The sequence below is a fragment of the Pistacia vera genome, unplaced genomic scaffold, assembly GCF_008641045.1.
Source record: "Pistacia vera cultivar Batoury unplaced genomic scaffold, PisVer_v2 Contig503, whole genome shotgun sequence".
Classification (NCBI taxonomy): Eukaryota; Viridiplantae; Streptophyta; class Magnoliopsida; order Sapindales; family Anacardiaceae; genus Pistacia; species Pistacia vera.
This window is the reverse complement of record NW_022196339.1, coordinates 1,962,522-1,981,213: the sequence shown is the minus strand read 5'-3', so window position 1 is coordinate 1,981,213 and position 18,692 is coordinate 1,962,522. Positions and strand designations below refer to the sequence as shown.

Below are 18,692 nucleotides of genomic sequence, written 5' to 3'. Positions count from 1 at the left end.
GAATTGATTTTCTTTGCATCATGATCAGTTATAAGATTTCGACGGTGTGTTGACAGAGACCAAGTTCGTCCTTTTGATTGAATTCGAATTAAATGTTTTTTGCTTTTACTGAAATTGTTTTTCTGTTTTTTACATAAACCCCCAGCCTTGTTCACATACAGCATCACGTAGACACTCTTCGTGGGATCGACCCTGACTACACACTACGTGTATTTTTTAGGTTTTAATTCTGGTGCCTACGACAACAGACCATATATCTGCCTATAGCAACACCCATTTGTTGAACCAGTTGTCACCAAACACCTTGACAATTGAGATCAGTCACTGCCTCTCGACAGGGTCGTTCACCACTATGATAGCCTTACCGTATTATCTATGCTCTTACTTCAATAATACTAGGGCTACGGACGTTTCTAGAATGGCCACCCATGTGTCTCATAGGGTTCTCATATCAAGATTTGAAACACTTGATACCCTCCCTTGCCGGGTTCTACCATTCTAAGGACAATATACATCAAAACCTTATTGCAATAATAATATTTTGCGATATATAGATAAAATGCCTTTGTATTGAATTATGAACATTAGTTAGCAAGAGGTCAATTCTACATATATTTGCTTGGCGTGGCTGGCATACTACCGTTTTAAACAATGGACAACCTGGTCATTTTGTTCTCTGTAAGAAAGCAAAAAAATCATTAGCCTTAGTTGTCAAAGGAGAGTTAAAGATAGAAGATGGATAGTCTGAGAATTAAAAGGAAAACCTACTCAATTCCCTAAATTTATGGACTCCGTCATACTCAAAGAAGAAATATTTGGTTTCATAAGCCCCGACGTTGCTAGGGTAACCAAATATCCCTTCTTTGATCATTGATTGTTTAGAGAGGTAGTATGAATCCTTGTCTTTACTCCTCTTTAGATAATAGGTGCAGCCGAGTTCCACTGTTGTTAGTTCGTTGACGTTATTTTTTGCCAAATGCAATCTACATAGCGATTACTATCAAATATGCATTGGGCATCAACTGGAACGGTGTGACTTAGAAGTGGTCAAGAATTGACCTAATGTAGAGGTGGAGGGGTATCATCACCCCACATTTAAAAATCGCTTTCGAGATCGCAGCCATCCCCCCGGGAGGGTCCTGAGTAGTGTGCGACCTGTGTTGGTAAACGTTTACATTGATCGCAAATTGGTCTATCCCCTTTTGTATCTCCTCCCCTGTAATTGTTGTTCATACCGCCAGCCCGAGACTTACCGAGGTACCTGGTGGCCGCAAGCTTCCCTCTCCTACTGTTCTTACCTCAAGAGTGTCCATTGCTCTTAAAGTCTGAAAATGTGCAACATGTAGAGGTGAATCAGTCTCCGTACACATTGCCTCGTACAACAACTTAAAAGAATGAAAGAAACCCTAAAAATTCTTAAGGATGGTTTTCTTTAGGATATGTGCCCAAAGTTTCTATTCTTAAAGGTGTTTCTTTTCAAACACTACCCAAGAATATTTATCATCCAAACCCATATCTATACCCACCATTACTATATAAACTGAGTTTTTTAACAAAAAGAGAAAAAGAGAAGAAATTTTCTTTACCTCTGGATAGCTAGGAATGGACGTTATGTAGTAATGACGAGTGCGCATCAACCAGGAAGAAAAAGAACTGATTTCTTGAGTGTAAAAATGATTTTTTTCTCTCTGAAAGTGCAAGTTCTATGAGAAACTTGGCATGGGCTTAGGGTTTAATAGGGAAGAAGGTGACGTTTGGTTTCTTTTATACGCGACGATTGGGCGGGACACGTTTCTAGCCATTGATTGCGACCACGAGTCATCAATCTAGGTGAAGAGTAACTGTCACACTTCGTGGAAATCAACCAGCGTTTCCTTTCATTGAAATTGCCAAGCGACGGCGTGATTATCTTTTCCACATTAAATGCGCCCTCATCTGCATTTAATGCCTTAAAAGAGAATGTCGTTTCAGCATAGCTTTAATGCTCATGGCTGACACTTATTGCGCAAAGACACGTCTATCAGAAAAAGCTTATTTTATTGACTAAGACAGTTGTCAAGCGCAACAGATAACATCTAAAGAGGTCGTTCAAATAAAACACTCTTCTTCATGTGTCAAGCTCGAAGTGAAGTGATTCTTAGTTTTCGACGGTAAAATATCCAAGTGTTTTTAGGTCGCGAATGACAGATAAAGTTTAAAGCACATCGGTCTAGCATTGAGTAGGATCCGACATAGGTCGTTGAACCTCTTTGGAACGATCACCTCAGGTCACTTGTGTAACGCTTGAAGATCCATGTCGTGACCTCCATTTGATTTGCTGGTCGAGTTAAGCTGGCATCCTCATGTCGTTTTGGTATTCTCAACTATTAGTTTGGGTAAGTCCTCTTAGGGACAATTCAGATCGCGGCATAATCATGAAGTTTTCAAGATTCAATTCTTGAACCTTAAGAATTGGGGAGCTTTTGTTATGCCTAAAAAATTAAGGTTGATGTAAGCCTACATCAGCTAGCTCCAATCAGAGTTTAGGAGGGCTTTGCGTTGTCCAAGAGCTGCCACGTCACCCCAAGACAGAGAAAATACGGCTGTCACTAACCTGGCAGATTTAGGTTTCGTCTATAAGTCAATGGGAGCCACACACTTGTCCAAGCCTTAGGTAACTTGAGGATATATCCTAAGTTATCAGCCAATGGGAGGCAAGGAAAGACTTGCACGACACCTACCCACTTGCAGATGTTAGAGTAGATGCCCTAGAGCCAATCAATTATTGTAGAATTGACTCTTTGTAATAATGTTCATTAATCAATAAAAGGCACGTTATTCTATATCGCGTAAATCATTATTATTGCAATATGTATTGATATATGTCCTTAGAATGGTAGAACCATGACGAGGGTATCAAGTGTTTCAAATCTTGATAGTGAGAACCCTGTGAGCACATATGGTGGCCATTCTAGAAATGTCCGTAGTCCCAGTATTATTCTGAAGTAAGGGCACAGATAATAAGGTAAGGCTATCATAGTGTTGAACGACCCTATTGAAAGGCAATGACTAATCTCANGGCATAACATTAATCGAAGCTCTTAAATCTAACATAGCTCTCTCAATTCTGGTGTTACCTATCTTACAAGGAATTGTAAACATACATGGATCCTTGCACTTGGGAGGAAGTTTTCTTTGGAAAACTGCTGACACATTTTCTCCCATTATTATCTTCTCATCACCGTTCAACTTCTGCTTATTGGTGCACAGCTCCTTAAGAAATTTTGCATACCTTGGCACTTACTTAATTGCATCCGACAGAGGTATATTCACTTCCACCTTGCGAAACATCTCCAAAATCTCTTTATCCTTCTCTTCTTTCTTTGATTTCGCGAATCTGCTGGGAAAAGGTAAAGTATTAGACGAAAGTTGAATTGAAAGGTTAGGAATTACCTTTGATTCAGTTGTAGCCTCTTCTCTCTCAATTTCATCTTCAATTTCTGCTTCCTTTGCTACACTTGGAATGTTCAGCTTCGGTTCTTCCACTTTCTTGCCACTTCTTAGCGTTATTGCATTCACATTTTCCTTTGGGTTCACCACTGTTTGAGAAGGCAACTTCCCTCCAACTTGAGCCTCTAAACGACTTATAGCAGTTGCCATTTGACCCATCTGATTCTCCAAACTTTGAATACTAGATCTTGTATCTTGTTGAAACTGTTTGGTATTCAAAGCAAGGGATTTCACTATATCTTCCAAGGATGAGTTTGAATTCTGTGACGCAGGTTGCTTCGGTTGAAACCCTTGTTGTTGTCTATTCTGGAAGAAATTCTGTCCACCTCCTACTTGTCGATTTCCTCCATAACTGAAATTCGGATGATCCCTCCAACCTGGATTGTACGTGTTGGAGTAAGGATCATATTGCCTCCGTGGTCTAAGAAAGTTTCCTGCTACATTAACCTGCTCAGTCCCTTCCTCTTGAAGTGTTGGGCACATGTCCATTTGGTGTCCTATTGTCGAACAGATCCCACAAGCTTTACCTGTTGCGCATTCCCTACAGCCAACTGTCTAACAAGAGAGGTAAGATCAGATAATTGTTGTTCAATGGAAGATGTACTTACCTCATTCACCTTTGTGGGTGGTGCATCATGTCTTGGACCAAACTGTTGGGAATTGGCAACCATGTTTGAGATTAATTGTTTGGCAGCTTCAGGAGTCTTATCCACCAACGCACCTCCACTTGCTGCATCTATCATGTTTCTTTCCCTAGGCAGCAATCCTTCATAGAGATACTGGATTAACAATTGATCACTTATCTGCTGGTGAGGACAGCTTGCACATAGCTTCTTAAATCGCTCTCAATATTCATACAATGTCTCCCTATTATATTGCCTTATACCACATATCTCTTTCCTGATGGTGGCAGCTCTAGAGTCTGGGAAATATCTTTCTAAAAACAGCCTTTTAATCTCGTTCCATGTTGCGACTGTCCCCGATGATAGATAATATAGCCAATCCTTTGTATCATCCCCCAACGAAAAGGGAAAAGCTTGCAACTTAATCTGCTCCTCTGTCACCCCAATCGGTTTCATGCTTGAACAGACTACATGGAACACTTTTAGATGTTTATTCGGATCTTCACCTGCACGACCACGAAACGTAGGCAACAAGTGAATTAGACCAGACTTAAGTTCAAAAGCAACATCTAAAGTAGGGTACTGAATACACAAAGGCTGCTGATTAAAATCAGGGGCAGCCAACTCCTTTAATGTTCTGCCAGCGACCATCTCTTCTTCTATCTTTGAATCTAGATCACTGGATGAACTGTGGGATGCTAAACCAAGGGCTGTATTGAGACCAAGAGGTGAAGAACTTGCTCGACGTGCCTTTTTTCGCAACTTCCGTAAACTGCGTTTGATTTTTGGATCAAATTCCAACTCAATTGAATCCTGTCATAAACCACTAAAATCACCAAATTAAGCCTAAATAAATAAAAAAAATAATAATTCAAAAAATAAAATAAAATAAATTTTTTTCTTGATAGCAACGAAAATTTGCCAAAAACCCTATTAAATGATCGAATTTGAGGACAAGAGGGTGGGGCTAGAAACATTTCTAGTCTTGCTCAGAATGTCGTTTTCTTTGAAACAAATACTCGCAGCACTCCTAATTCAACCAAAATTTCTCTTAGGAATAGTACTTAATAGTACCACTGTTCATGTTGAATAGTGCTACTGTTCAAATTTGTTTTTCTTTTTCTTTTTTTTTTCTTCAAAAATCTAAAAATCACAATTAAACAAAATAAAAAAAAAACCACAACTGAGCACTGATTAAATAAAATAACGAAAAAAAAAAGGTAGAACATAAGAAAAAAAATCGACAGATAACACTCCCCAACAACAGCGCCAAAATTTGGTAGCATGCCGAATGCACCAAATTAATAACTTTCCTAACCTAACTACTGAATTGTATATAGGGTAAGCAAGGGTCGATCCCACAAGGAATGCTTCGATTAAATTCTATATTCTAAAACAATGGAAACAACAAAAAAAATAAAATAAAACCCTAAACAGTAAACATGACAACAGTAATGAAAGGGGGTTGTAGTCAAGGCAAACTAAATAAAACAAAGAAATCTCTAATGGTAGAAAATATCAGGTTAAAAGCAATCAGTTCTCGGTTCAAGATCCACCTTCTATCTCATTATTATGGAACTATTGACCCTAGGAAACAACAAGCTCTGTTACCCGAATTTTCCCTTAATTGTCACTACTGAAATAAGCTCTCCAAGTAGATCCCAACCCTTGAACAACCTAGAATAAGCTCTCTAAGTTTAATTCAATGGCAGCCTTAAGAATTAGGAAAATAGATCAATCTAAGCAACAATCTCGCAAGCTCGGATTATTTAACTTAGGTTATGTTATTCAAGATGACAGAATGAAAACTTGTCCATAATCATCTATCATCATATGTTACTCATTGAATAGAAAAAGGACAATTACGTATCACAATTCCTAATTCTAACAGGTAAAATTCTGATTAAACAATTTAGCAGGCCAAAACTAAATCACTCAAACAAGAATCATAAACAATTAAAACAGAATAACATAAACAATTCCAATAAAAACGAGATTAAGAACAATGTTACTGAAGTCAAGTTACACCAATGACATGAATTTAGGCTTCAAAATCCCCTTGAACTGATGAAGAAAGATCAACCGCACATCTTGACCTAGAAAGTAAAAAAACTGAAAAACCAAACTCCACTGCCGTCCCCCTTGGTTAACCTAACACTCCTCAATAAATAACATGTTTTCTTCTTAATTCTACCCAGGAATCATGGAAAATCTTTCCTAGACGTTTCCTAAAAGATAGACTTCCAGATTTGTCAAAATCTTATCAGATATGGAAAACAGATTTCGTCTCCAGATTTCATCATGTTTCTCTCAATGTAAAAGATCTTTTCTGGGCTCGGTCACTTCATAAAAATTGTAGTCCCGAATGTGTAGATGAATCTGGGCTTTTGAATCACCCGCTTTCTATATCTGACGCTCCAGTTAGGCCGCTTCGAAGATTCAATACTCAGCCAGGAAATCCTTCCACGACTAGGATTCCAGGTCCGGTTTTGCATCAACTAATGAGGACCCAAACGAACTCGGATTCTCACCCATAATACCTTCCTGGAAAGCTTGATTTGTCGACTTTACTTTTTCTGAAGAACACTTTTGCAAAAAGAAATCTGACTCTATGAAAAACCTAAAAAACGCATCACTGGTCAGAATAACAAAAATCTGGAATTTCCTAATCTTTTCTCAATTATTTCCTAAAGTCTATCCAAATATGTCAATCTTACAAAATAAACTCTAATCAACTCAATTAGGCATAAAACATAATAAAAAACATAATATGGAAGGAATACAAAATATATAAATTCCACTCTATCAGAGTATCCGACAAAGAGAATGCACTCACATGGCCAAGGGTTCTGAATCCATGCATAACCGAGTCCGATCGGCAAAGAGTAAGAGAGCATGAGAAAGAACATGGAGAGAGAGAGAGAATTAGTAGAAAAGAATTGTGAGACACAGAGAAACCGAGATAGAGAATAGAAAGAATAAGAAGAGAAAGAAAATGAGAAGAGAGTAACGTAAGGAAATAATTAAGAAAAGAGTTACGGGGATGAGGAATAGAGGATTTACTTACTGGACATTGTTCGTGCTCACCTCGTTGTTTTCTATGTTTTGCAGGAAATAGGTGAGGTTGCGGTCGGATGGACGTCGGCAAACGAGGAGCAATGGTTACACTATCCATTATTTTGATGGTTTTGTACATGATATTTTGTATTATGTAAATAATGTATATATTTTAATAAAAGAAAAATTTGGGCCTAACTACTTTTGTTACTATACATGTATTTTTATTTATGTGTATTTTTATGAGTATATTAGTAGAAAGAGGTTATTACACGGAGATAGGGGTGCTCTGTCCGTGCCCATCCCTATCTAGAACATTCGCCTCTCTTGAAAGACCAAGGACAATCTCGTAATTTCTCTGTCTTAAGCCCTTCAAATTTATGTAAACAAATAATCAAATCAAAAACCCTAGCTGTAGATTTAGCTTCCATTATTCTTTTCTGCGACGACGAGATCGAATTCGTTCAGTTAATTCGATCAACACAGAGCAAAATGGCGTCGTTTCAGGAAGCGCCACCTGGCAATGCCAAGGCCGGTGAGAAGATCTTCAAAACTAAGTGCGCTCAGTGCCACACCGTCGAGAAAGGCGCTGGTCACAAGCAAGGTTTTTATTATTTTTTATTTTTTTAATAAATTGATAATTCTTAGTTTCATGTTTGATCTTATTCACTTGATAATTTTATGGAATAATTTCATCAGTCTGTGAAACTTGAAATTTACTTTTGATAAGCAATGGCTCATCCTGTAATTCATTTTTAGGCTCAGTGATACAAATAAATTGCATTATATATATATATATATATATTTTTTTTTTTTTTCAGTTTTGTGTGTTAGTAGAATTATGTGTGATTTAGAAAAAAAGGTGTCTATCCAGAAAAAAATCTGAAGATGTTTATACCGAAGTTAAATTACACGAATGGCTTGGAAGTGATGATAAACATACTTGTCTTGTTGCGTAAGAATCTGCAATTACTCGAGACTGGTAGTGTTTTGTGTTACTTTTGCGGGGTACTATGCTCTTGGTGTTCAGATATTGTTGTATTTAAATCAAAATCTCTGACTTGTTTCTATTTTCTTGGTATCTGAACTTGGTCAATTTAGAATGTATTTCTGTTTAGAAGCTTTTCTTGTTAAAGAAGTGAGAATTGGATGGGCTTTGAATGGAAAAGATATCGAATTGCAATTGATTGGTCTTTTATTTTGGATATTAAATGCTGGTTCTCTTATTTAAATGATGGTTTCTGGTTTGGCAAAAGATTAGGGATTTTCTTGGAGCTCTTCATTGAGTCATTATACTGCCACTTCTGTTACTGTTGAATTTGTGCTGTGTTAGTACTTTGTAATTCGTGTGGAAAATATTTTTTTGTTGTTTGATTGACTTTATTATGATAACCATTCCATGTTGATCGGTTTCCTTTGGATTTTGAATTGTCTAATCAATTTCTTTTGATTTGCCATTTAGTTTTATTATTATTTATGCGGGTCTCATATTTTGCTGCTTGAGTTGATGTGTACTCTCTGAATGGTTTAAATTTTCAGGACCTAATTTGAATGGCCTTTTTGGGAGACAATCTGGGACAACCCCTGGGTATTCCTATTCTGCTGCTAACAAGAATATGGCCGTTATTTGGGGAGAGAACACATTGTATGAGTACTTGCTTAACCCAAAGAAGGTACAAACAACTTTTGAATCTTCTGCAATATGTTGTATGTAGGTTTTAAATAGCTCTTTTGCATGCAAAATTTTGCCTGATGTTGGCTAAAACTTAACATATTCTATTTTAACATAGAAACATGTTATGTCCTGCCCAGATAAATGCATTTATATTTGGTTTATTCACTGAAGTGATGTTGGAATTGAGTTCTTTGGCTAGTAATGTTGTATTAATTTGTTGTACATTAAATTTGGGATGGCTGCCTTAACACACACGAAGATTACTAAGCCAAGTTCAGTCACATTGCCTAATGACCATGTCCATGCTTAGTTAACATATTTGCCAGTATTGAACTATGTTGTCCTTTAAGAGCTTTACATAAAAGGTTTTGTGAAGCCTAATAGGTAAAGTTTGATGATTTCTTCCGTCTTAAAAAATATTCACACTGACATCGGCATTGTTACATGGTTCGTACAGTATATTCCTGGAACGAAGATGGTCTTCCCTGGATTGAAGAAGCCACAGGAGCGTGCCAATCTCATAGCTTATTTGAAGGAGTCAACAGCCTGATCCTTTTGCTTAGCGTGGGCTATTTTCCAACCATCAGAATAGTTCAAGTTACTTCTACATAATAATTCTTTTTTTCTTTTCCAAAAACTGCGCATCATGAAGGTGACCAAGATCTTTGGAGTTATAGGCAAGCAGAAATTTTTTTTGTACTTCTCAAACTTTCATGGTCTCACAGCTTTTAATTCTCAAAAATTTGTGCTGCTTAATTGTCCCAATGAAAAATTTTAAGCCGCACAATTGGGTACTGTTATAGCAGCTTATGTTGGGGATTTTATTATATCTGGAAATGATGGAATTTTTCAGTCTTGCTAGATGCTTTTTAGGATTTGAATATGTTGTTCATTTTGATGTATTTGGCATGGCTTTTGGAAGATTGATGCTGGTGATGTATAAATCTTCTCCCCTATCACTTGGATAGTTTTAATTGTTTTTCTCCCGGTTTTTTAAACACAGCAAATTTAGGCCTTAGGGTCTGTTTAATGTGAAATTTAAATTTATGGGTCTGTTCAATATATAATTTAAATTCAATTTTTGTTGGATACAAAGTTTTATAATAAAGGATACAAAAGAAGATAATATGAAAAATTATGTTCAATTGAAATGAGTTGGAAAGTTTTCAAGTAATTTTTGTGGAACATAATGGAGTATCTGCAAGGTTACGAATTTATCACTTGGAAGACAATTTTTGCACTTTTTATTAAGTGGATTCTCGAAGTTTGAAAACCACTTCACCCATACTCGTCTGACTTGACTTTGATATGTTGCCATTAGTGTTATATGTTTAAAATGGTAACTTTGGTTTTATAACAAAATGTTATGTTGTCTTAAGGGGGTGTTTGGATCATATAATGTTTTATTATAAGGATATATTATATTAATATAAAGAAAGACCACCTTAAAGATTACTGGGAATGTTTAGAAAATGTGTTTGGCTGGTTCGAATAAATTGGTGAATAATATGTTTAGTTGGGAGGATAAATGAGTTGGTATGTTATATAGATTATTAAATTATATAGATTATTAAATTGCTCTCTTTTTTAAATATTAATATAATAGTATTTTTTATTTTTTTTATTATTATTTTTTGAATCACTTCTTTTTAACCCTTACATTTGAAATTTTGCTAAAACACCTCAGTCATATAAGACTTTAATTTGTAGCAAAATCACCCCAAGCCAGTGCTGATGGCCAACCACCATCGCTGGTCGTCGCCAACAGTCAACGAAATGGCACACGATTGGCTGTATATGACCAGTCGTGCACCGACGAAGCCGAAAATGGCCATGGATCACAAATCCATGGCTGGAAAACGACCCAATCTATGGCAATTTCATAGCCAAAGATGTGGCCGTAAAATGGCCATAGAAATGTTAGATCTGCCCGGAAAAGGCCTTACCGACGCACGACCGGCCAGATCTCGTCGGTCATACACCATTATGGCGACTGACGCCGATGGCCGACGGTGGTGAGTCATGGTCGACAGTGGTCTTGGGTGGTTGAGGGTATTTTGTTAACTTTTAAACTTTTTTGTGGCCGGGCTGTTTTATTATTTTCTCAAATCTGGGGGGGTTGGGAAATTGTTATTTGGTAGACATTTGAAGGCAATTGTGTATGAAATGGTTTTTAATTAAGGGCAAAATGGGTAGAAAAATCAAATTACCCCGATAATGTTTTAATAACATCCCCTAGCAAGGTAATAAGATTACCCCTCACCTTACCAATAGTAAAAACTATTTGCAATGAAGATTCCTGTAATATTTTATTACTTGCAAACCAAACACAGGAATCTTACAAAATAAGTGAAGATTACCCCCATTATCTTATTTACCCTTGATCCAAATGACCCCTAAAAGGGTAATATTAAATCTCATAAGAAAATGTATGTACAGTGCGCTTGGATTTGGGACATATAAGATAACGGGGGTAATCTTTGTTTATGTTGCAAGATTTCGGTGTTTGGTTTGCAAGTGATAAAAAATTACAGGTATCTTTCATTGCAAATAGTGTTTACTGTTGTTAATGTAAGGGATAATCAGATGCCCTCTGTAGGGGCTGTGTGTAATAACTGCTTTCTACTAATATACCCATAAAAATACACATAATAAAAATACATGTATAGTAACAAAAGTAGTTGGGCCCAAATTTTTCTTTTATTAAAATATATACATTCTTTACATAGTACAAAACCATCAAAAATAGTAAACAGTGTAACTATTGCTCCTCGCTTGCCGACGTCCATCCGACCGTATCCTTACCTATTTCCTGCAAAAGCATAGAAAACAACAGGGTGAGCACAAACAATGCTCAGTAAGTAAATCCTCTACTCCTCTATCCCCGCAACTCTTTTCTTAATTCTTTCCTTACGTTACTCTCTTCTCATTTTCTCTCTCTTCTTATTCTTTCTATTCTCTATCTTGGTTTCTCTATTTCTCACAATTCTTTTCTACTAATTCTCTTTCTCTCTCTTTTTTCTTTCTCATGCTCTCTTACTCTTTGCCGATCGGACTCGGTTATGCATGGATTCGGAACCCTTGGCCATGTGAGTGTCTTCTCTCTCTCTAGTACTTTCGGGTAGAGCCCTCATCCGCATGTACTCTCACGGGCTATACCAATTCTTTCTCTCATGCTCAGGCCGCTCTCTCAATGCGGCGTACATGCGGGAATACTCAACCCATCACTCACGAGTTCCCCATCGCACAACCTATTCTATTCTCTTCTTTAGCACTTCTCTTTCTTTTATTCTCTCTTTCTCTTTACTCTTAAAGTGCTTTATTCTTAGAATTTTGTACTCTTCCTCAAGCTATTACACAAATGCAAAATATATGCATGTGGATGGCTCATGCTCATTAAAGGCACTCATGAAATGCAAATATGCAATGTTGCAATAATTTAAGGTTCCCTACTCATAATCATGCTTCTCTTAGGGCATCTCCAACCCACGCCAAAGCGCCACGCCATTTTGGCGTGGTGCTATAATGCTGCGCCAAATTTGGTGCAGCACTGTAGCGCCCATAAATATGTTTTTCTTTTTTTTAATTTTGCTTTTTTTTTTTTTTTAAATTTTGTTAAGTTTATTTGAGTATTAAATTTTACACCATAAATCACACCAAATTTGATTATTTGTATTTAATTTAATTTGATTATTATTTATAATAATAAATTCATAATAATGATATAATTAAAAAAATGATGAAAAATTAAAAATAGAACTTTATTCAATGCAAAATGTTAAACTACAATAACTCAAAATAAAAATTAACACTAATTTAAAAATACTAAAATTAAAAGAAAATACAACATAAACTAAAATAACAATTTAGTATTCCGGTAGATTAGTTCCAGATCCAGTAAGATCATCAAAATATTGAAAAGAACTAGAGTTATTTTGAGATCCTTGACCTTGTTGTTGAGCTCTTTTTTGCATAATTCTTGATTGCTCATTTTGAAAAAACTCACGTGGGCTTGGATCGGTTATAGAATTCAAATCCTTGAATAAAATTTTGTCATCTTCTCGATATTCTGCCAAAGCCAATTTTCTCATTTGGATTTCATAATTTTGTGCCCTAGCTGAGTTGCCTCGATTGAAAATAGCAGCGAGCTGTCGATTTTCTTCTTGAATAGCTTCAAAACCATTTAAAACTTCTTTATCATTTTTCCTTTTAAATTTTGCTTTCTTCACCCCAATGGGTCGTTGAGCTGAACTACCCCTAATATTTTCATCACTTATGTTTAGAGAATTTGACGACATGTCATAAGGCATCGATTGGGGAGACTTTGAAGTGGGAGTCTCTGATTCTTATGATACAAACCTACCGGTTTGCCTTTGAAATACTTCTGCGGCTTTAACATTATCTGTAAATTTTTCAATATCCTTAAGTATAGGCCACACATGATCAAATTTGAAACCTTTCTCGTAACTTTTATCTTGTGCTAGTAACATTTTGGCTTGAATCATCTACAAAACAATATACATATAACGTTAAAATCAATTAGATAAAAAAACAAAAAGTAATTAAATGTAACAAATACTCACAATGTCTTGCCAGAAGCACCACTGGATTCATATTTTCAATTTGACGTAAGCATCCCCTCAATTGCCAATAGCTTTAAAGATCAGTTGCATTCGACATTGCAAAGATCTTTGTTCGAACCTGGGTGAGAACACGGGTTTGGAACTGTTGTAGTCAAGCTCAACTCGAGACCAGAATTGATCACTAGATTGGTTTATACTATAAACCTTTGGTGTGAGGTTTTCTTCAACTATAAAACCTCACACCAAATCAACTTCCAAATCATTCAACTAATATATCTAAAAACATGAATTCAATTTTGGAGGTCCATCTCATTATCATCTTCTATCATCATCATTTTCCGATAATGAAATTGATGATGAAGAATTGATGAATGATCTTAAAGCAATTGATGTAGAGCAAGAAGCAATCCTTCGCATAGAGCAACAACAACCTCCTCCTCCTTCACTATCTCAATCAACAAAACCACAGGTCATCGTAGAGGATCTCTGGTCATAGAGTCATCAATCGCAACAGGGAAACTGCTAATCGCAATTTGTTCAAAGATTATTTTGTGAGAATCCACGGTTTAATGATTCCATGTTTTGCCGACGATTTTGACTGTCTCGCAATTTTATCATCGTATTGTTGAGAGGGGAAAGGTCATGATAACTACTTGTTACACGAAGGGATGGGCTCGGTAGGCTCGGATTGTTTACTTTTCAAAAAATAACAGCGGTATTCCGGATGTTGGCGTTGGTCTCTGGCAAAGCTACTGATGAGTATATTAAATAGGCGAGTCTACAACCATTGAAAGGTAAAGAGATTTTGTCGTGCTGTTGTTGAGGTATTTGCAGAACGATATCTAAGATCACCTAATGCTAATGATGTTGCAAGGCTACTTCATATTGGTGAACAAAGTGGTTTTCCAGGAATGTTGGGTAGTTTAGATTGTAGCACTGGAAGTGGAAAAATGTCCAACAGCTGGGCAGGACATATGCTAGTCGTAATGGATCCCCAACTATATTCCGAGGCTGTAGCTAATTATGACTTTGGGTTGGCATGCATTTTTTAGTTTGCCAGGTTCCAACAATGACATTAATGTGTTGGAGGCATCTCATTTGTCTGCCAACCTAACTCAAGGTATTGCTCCTCCCGCTCATTATAGCATTCAAGGAAAAGATTATAATATGGGTTATTATTTAGCTGATGGATATACCCAAAGTGGTCTACTCTGTACAAACTATTCACGATCCACGTGGTCCCAAAAAAAAAAAATTACTTGAATGAAACAGGAAGGATGTAGAAAAGATGTGGAACATGCGTTTGGAGTTCCCAATCGCGATTTGCAATGTGTCAGGACCGACACGTTTTGGGAAAAATGTATTACAAGATATAATGACTGCGTGTATATATATGCACAACACGATAAACGAGGATGAACGTAATGTTGATGCATCGATGAGAATCAGATGGAAGCACCAACTCTCGAAGTTGAAATTGTCGTAGATGAGAATGTCCGATTTCGAAATCTTGCTCGACAAAACAAATCAAGGATGCAGAGGATACCATGCTTTCGAAATGTATAATTGATCATTTGTGGGAAGAACATACTAATCGGAAAATTAAATTACTATCAATATGTAATTTTACCTTTGTGTCGTTGTTGTTGTTGTTTTTTTTTTTTTTTTTTTTTGTATCATTTTATATTAGATGTAATGTTTTCTATATAAATGTAATGTTATTGGTTAATAAATGCTTAATTTATTAAATAGCTAATTTTCAAAATAATTATTATTTAATAAAAATATCATTCCAATATTTAATTAATATATACAAAAATAATGGGTGAAATAGATTAATTGTTGATTATTACAATAAAAAGAAAAAAAAGAATATTCTAAAGAATATTCTAAGGAATATTCTTTTTGGTGTAATATTGGTGTTGTGGGTTGGAGATGGAATAGTGTTTTGCACCAAATTGGTGCAATGGGTTGGACATGGTCTTAGGCATTTCATCAAACAAAAAGTATGCATACAAAAACTCTACTTCTCTTTTACCCATCCAAAATGGAGGAATCTCCTCGTATGATCATATTCCTATCAAGAAAAACACTCCCAAAAAGTTTACTCAAAACTCCTCCAACTTCAACCCAACTTCAATCTCTCATCACATATCCAAAAACACTTCTCATAATTTAAACATATCCAACAACCATAAATAAGTACACATCTCATCTCAATTTCTCAACAAGCATAACATATACATACATAAAGAAATCTCTACTCAAGTGATTTCTTAAACCTTAACTTGGGTTGGATTTACTTACCTTGTGATTGAGTGACTCCACTAGAATCTCTTTTCCTTTGGTAGATAGTCCTTTCTCTAAAACCTTAAACAATAATACTATAAGACTTCAACACTTCTATAAATAAATCTCACATATATAGCAAGAAATCTTACCTTAGGATGCTTTGGCTTAACTCTTTACCAAAAACCACTCAAGAGCCCTCTAAAAGTCCTTAAATAATTGAGTGGGAAGTTGAGAGAAAATGAAGAATGGGAATGGCGGTGGAAGTAGAGAAATAAGGGGTTGTCCTAAGACTAAATCCTTAATATCTCATTTACAAACATTCTTTCCCATTTTGCCCTTCCACTTTCTTAGAAATTCCATCTTTGTCTTTTAATTCATTGCAATCACACCCCTAACTCTAATACATTCTCTATGAAATTTTCTTACATTTCACTCCCCACTTTAGCTGCTAATTAGGGGTAGAATGGTCACTTTGCCCCTATGGACAATTCTCTAGAAACTTAACCACACATTTTAGCCGGCTCTTCGCTGCGGCGAAGACTCTTTCTTTGCCCTGGCAAAAAATTATAGAACCTACGTCGCCGCGGCGAAGTTTGTAACACCAAGATTTCGCCAAGTCTTTACAATTTTCAGGGCAACCACTCAACCAAACCAAAACACTAAGTCAACTAAGGGCCAACCAAACAATATTAACAACATATAAACTCAATTAAGGGCAAATCAATGAACATTTAGGCAATACTACATACATTAACTATGTACCTCAAGTGGGTGTTACATTGTTATTAAAAGATTACCAAGGTAGTCTGATTTTTATACCTATTTTACTCTTAATTAAATATCATTTTGGACACAATTGCCCTCAAATGTCTACCAAATAACAAATACTCGGCCCCCTACATTTGAGAAATTAGCTAAAACACCGTAGCCACAAAAAAGTTTAAAAGTTAATAAATAACCCTTGCCACCCAAGACCATCGCCGACTACCGCCGGCAGTTGCCATATTGGTGCACAACCGATGGGATCTGGTCGATCGTGTATCGATAAGGCCATATCCGACCATTTCTATGGCCTTCTCACGGCCATTGTTTCATGGCCAGATCTATGGCTGTTTCATGACCAAACATATAAATATAATATACTCACCAATTTATTCGAACCAACCAAACACAATTCCCTAAACATTCCTAGTAATCTTCAAGGTGATCTATCTTTCCATTAATATAACATTTCCTATAATAAAACATTATATGATCCAAACGCACTCGTAAAGATATCAGAAAGTAACCTCATTCGGGTAAAAATGGTATCCATGATAAAGTTTTTAAATTTTGAGGAATCATTTGATAAGGTAAGGAGTATTATTGTGCATTTTTAAACTTTGAAAATCTATTTATAAAAAATGTAAGGTTGTGTTTGGTTCAAGGAATGTTGTTTTAATGGAAAGATAAATTACCATGAAGATTATTGGGAATGTTATATTAAATGTGTTTGGCTAGATTGGAGTAAATTGGTGGTTATGTTATATTGATATATTTGGTTGGGAGGAATAAATTGGTGGGTATTTTATGCATAATACTGAATTGCCCTTCTTTTTTAATAATAATAATAATAATAATAATAATATTATTATTATTATAACCTCCCACATTTTGAGATTTTGCTAAAGCAATCCAACCACAATAAAAGTTTAAATTTTAACAAAAACACCCCCACCCACCTAAGCCATTATTGACCAATGGTGGTGGCCATAGCCTAAATGATGTAGGACCAGTCGGATATGGTTGACTGTGTGCCAAACATTTCCAGGCGAAACAACTAGATGGTCGTGGATCTGGTAGGAAATGGCTAGATCCATTCTGGCTAAAAACGGCTAGATCTGTGACCATTAACTACCATGGATCTGGCTGAAAACAGCTAGAAAAGATCTGGCCATTTCCAACTAGATCTGACCGGTCGTGCGCTGCTCCAATGGTCAACAGTGGTGGCCAGACCTGACCATTTGTCTTGGGTAGTGTAATACCTAAGATGTCAAAGGATCTTCCCAACTCAAAATAGTCCTTTAGATGTTAATTTTATGTCAAAAAGCATAAAATTTAATTGAGTACAAAATTGTCAATTCATTTGGAACAGTATCAATCAATTATCCATAAAAGGATATTAGGGGAAAAATAGTCATTTTGCCTATGGATAAGCATTGCAAAAGTTAAGGATGAGTAGACTTTATTGCATTTAATGGCATTATTTAAGTAATAATTATGTTTAGTGCCAAATAACCAAAATGCCTTATATGAAGAATTAAGGACTTAAGTTATACAATTAAAATAATTGAGCCAATAGCATAATTTTGGAAAATTAATGAAATATTTTCCTATAAATGAGAGAAAAATTCATTCAAGCCAAGAAGAGACATCATTTCTTCAACCTTTCTTCCATTTTCTCTCAAACCCTCCATGAAACAAGNCGTGGCGTTGTTAAACCCGAGGTCGCCAAGTGCTGCTAGGCAGTTTTTTAAGGCGGTTACTAGTTTCCAGCCAATATACCCTTAAACTCAGTTTTAAGTCAATTCCCTGCCCCCAAACTAAACATGACATTGTCCCCAATATTCCATTATGCACAAATGAGGAATAGAGAATAAATAATAATAATAATAATAATAATAATAATAATAAAGGTACGAGAATGATCCCTAGTTAATTCATGAATTGTCGCTCCACAATGATCACCCGTTCTCGGACTTTTCATCATCCAAAATCTGTCAAAACAATAAAAACTGTGATGTCCTTTATGTTAGAACAAATTCACAACTAACTTGAAAATATTACAACCTAATCTCATCCTTTCAACAACTACAAATTAAAAACAACAACTAAACAACTAACAAAATAAGCAAAATCCAAAACCAAAATAAACTGAGTTTAACGTTTCAAGTGGGCACAAAATTAAATGAAAACAATTAAACAAACATAAAA

At 35.9% G+C, this 18,692-nt stretch overlaps 2 protein-coding genes across 2 annotated transcripts; one reads left to right on the top strand and one right to left on the bottom strand.

Moving 5' to 3' along the window:
• Positions 1–3,279: 3,279 nt before the first annotated feature.
• Positions 3,280–5,089, bottom strand: LOC116105709. The gene is made up of 4 exons (XM_031392117.1): positions 5,042–5,089; positions 4,376–4,925; positions 4,098–4,255; positions 3,280–4,044 (listed from the first exon to the last, which is right to left on the bottom strand). The coding sequence occupies exons 1-4, from the start codon at positions 5,087–5,089 to the stop codon at positions 3,280–3,282; spliced, it is 1,521 nt and encodes a 506-aa protein (XP_031247977.1).
• Positions 5,090–7,522: 2,433 nt separating this feature from the next.
• Positions 7,523–9,788, top strand: LOC116105742 (cytochrome c). The gene is made up of 3 exons (XM_031392155.1): positions 7,523–7,773; positions 8,709–8,842; positions 9,302–9,788. The coding sequence occupies exons 1-3, from the start codon at positions 7,662–7,664 to the stop codon at positions 9,392–9,394; spliced, it is 339 nt and encodes a 112-aa protein (XP_031248015.1). The 5' UTR covers positions 7,523–7,661; the 3' UTR covers positions 9,395–9,788.
• The last annotated feature ends 8,904 nt before the right edge of the window (positions 9,789–18,692 follow it).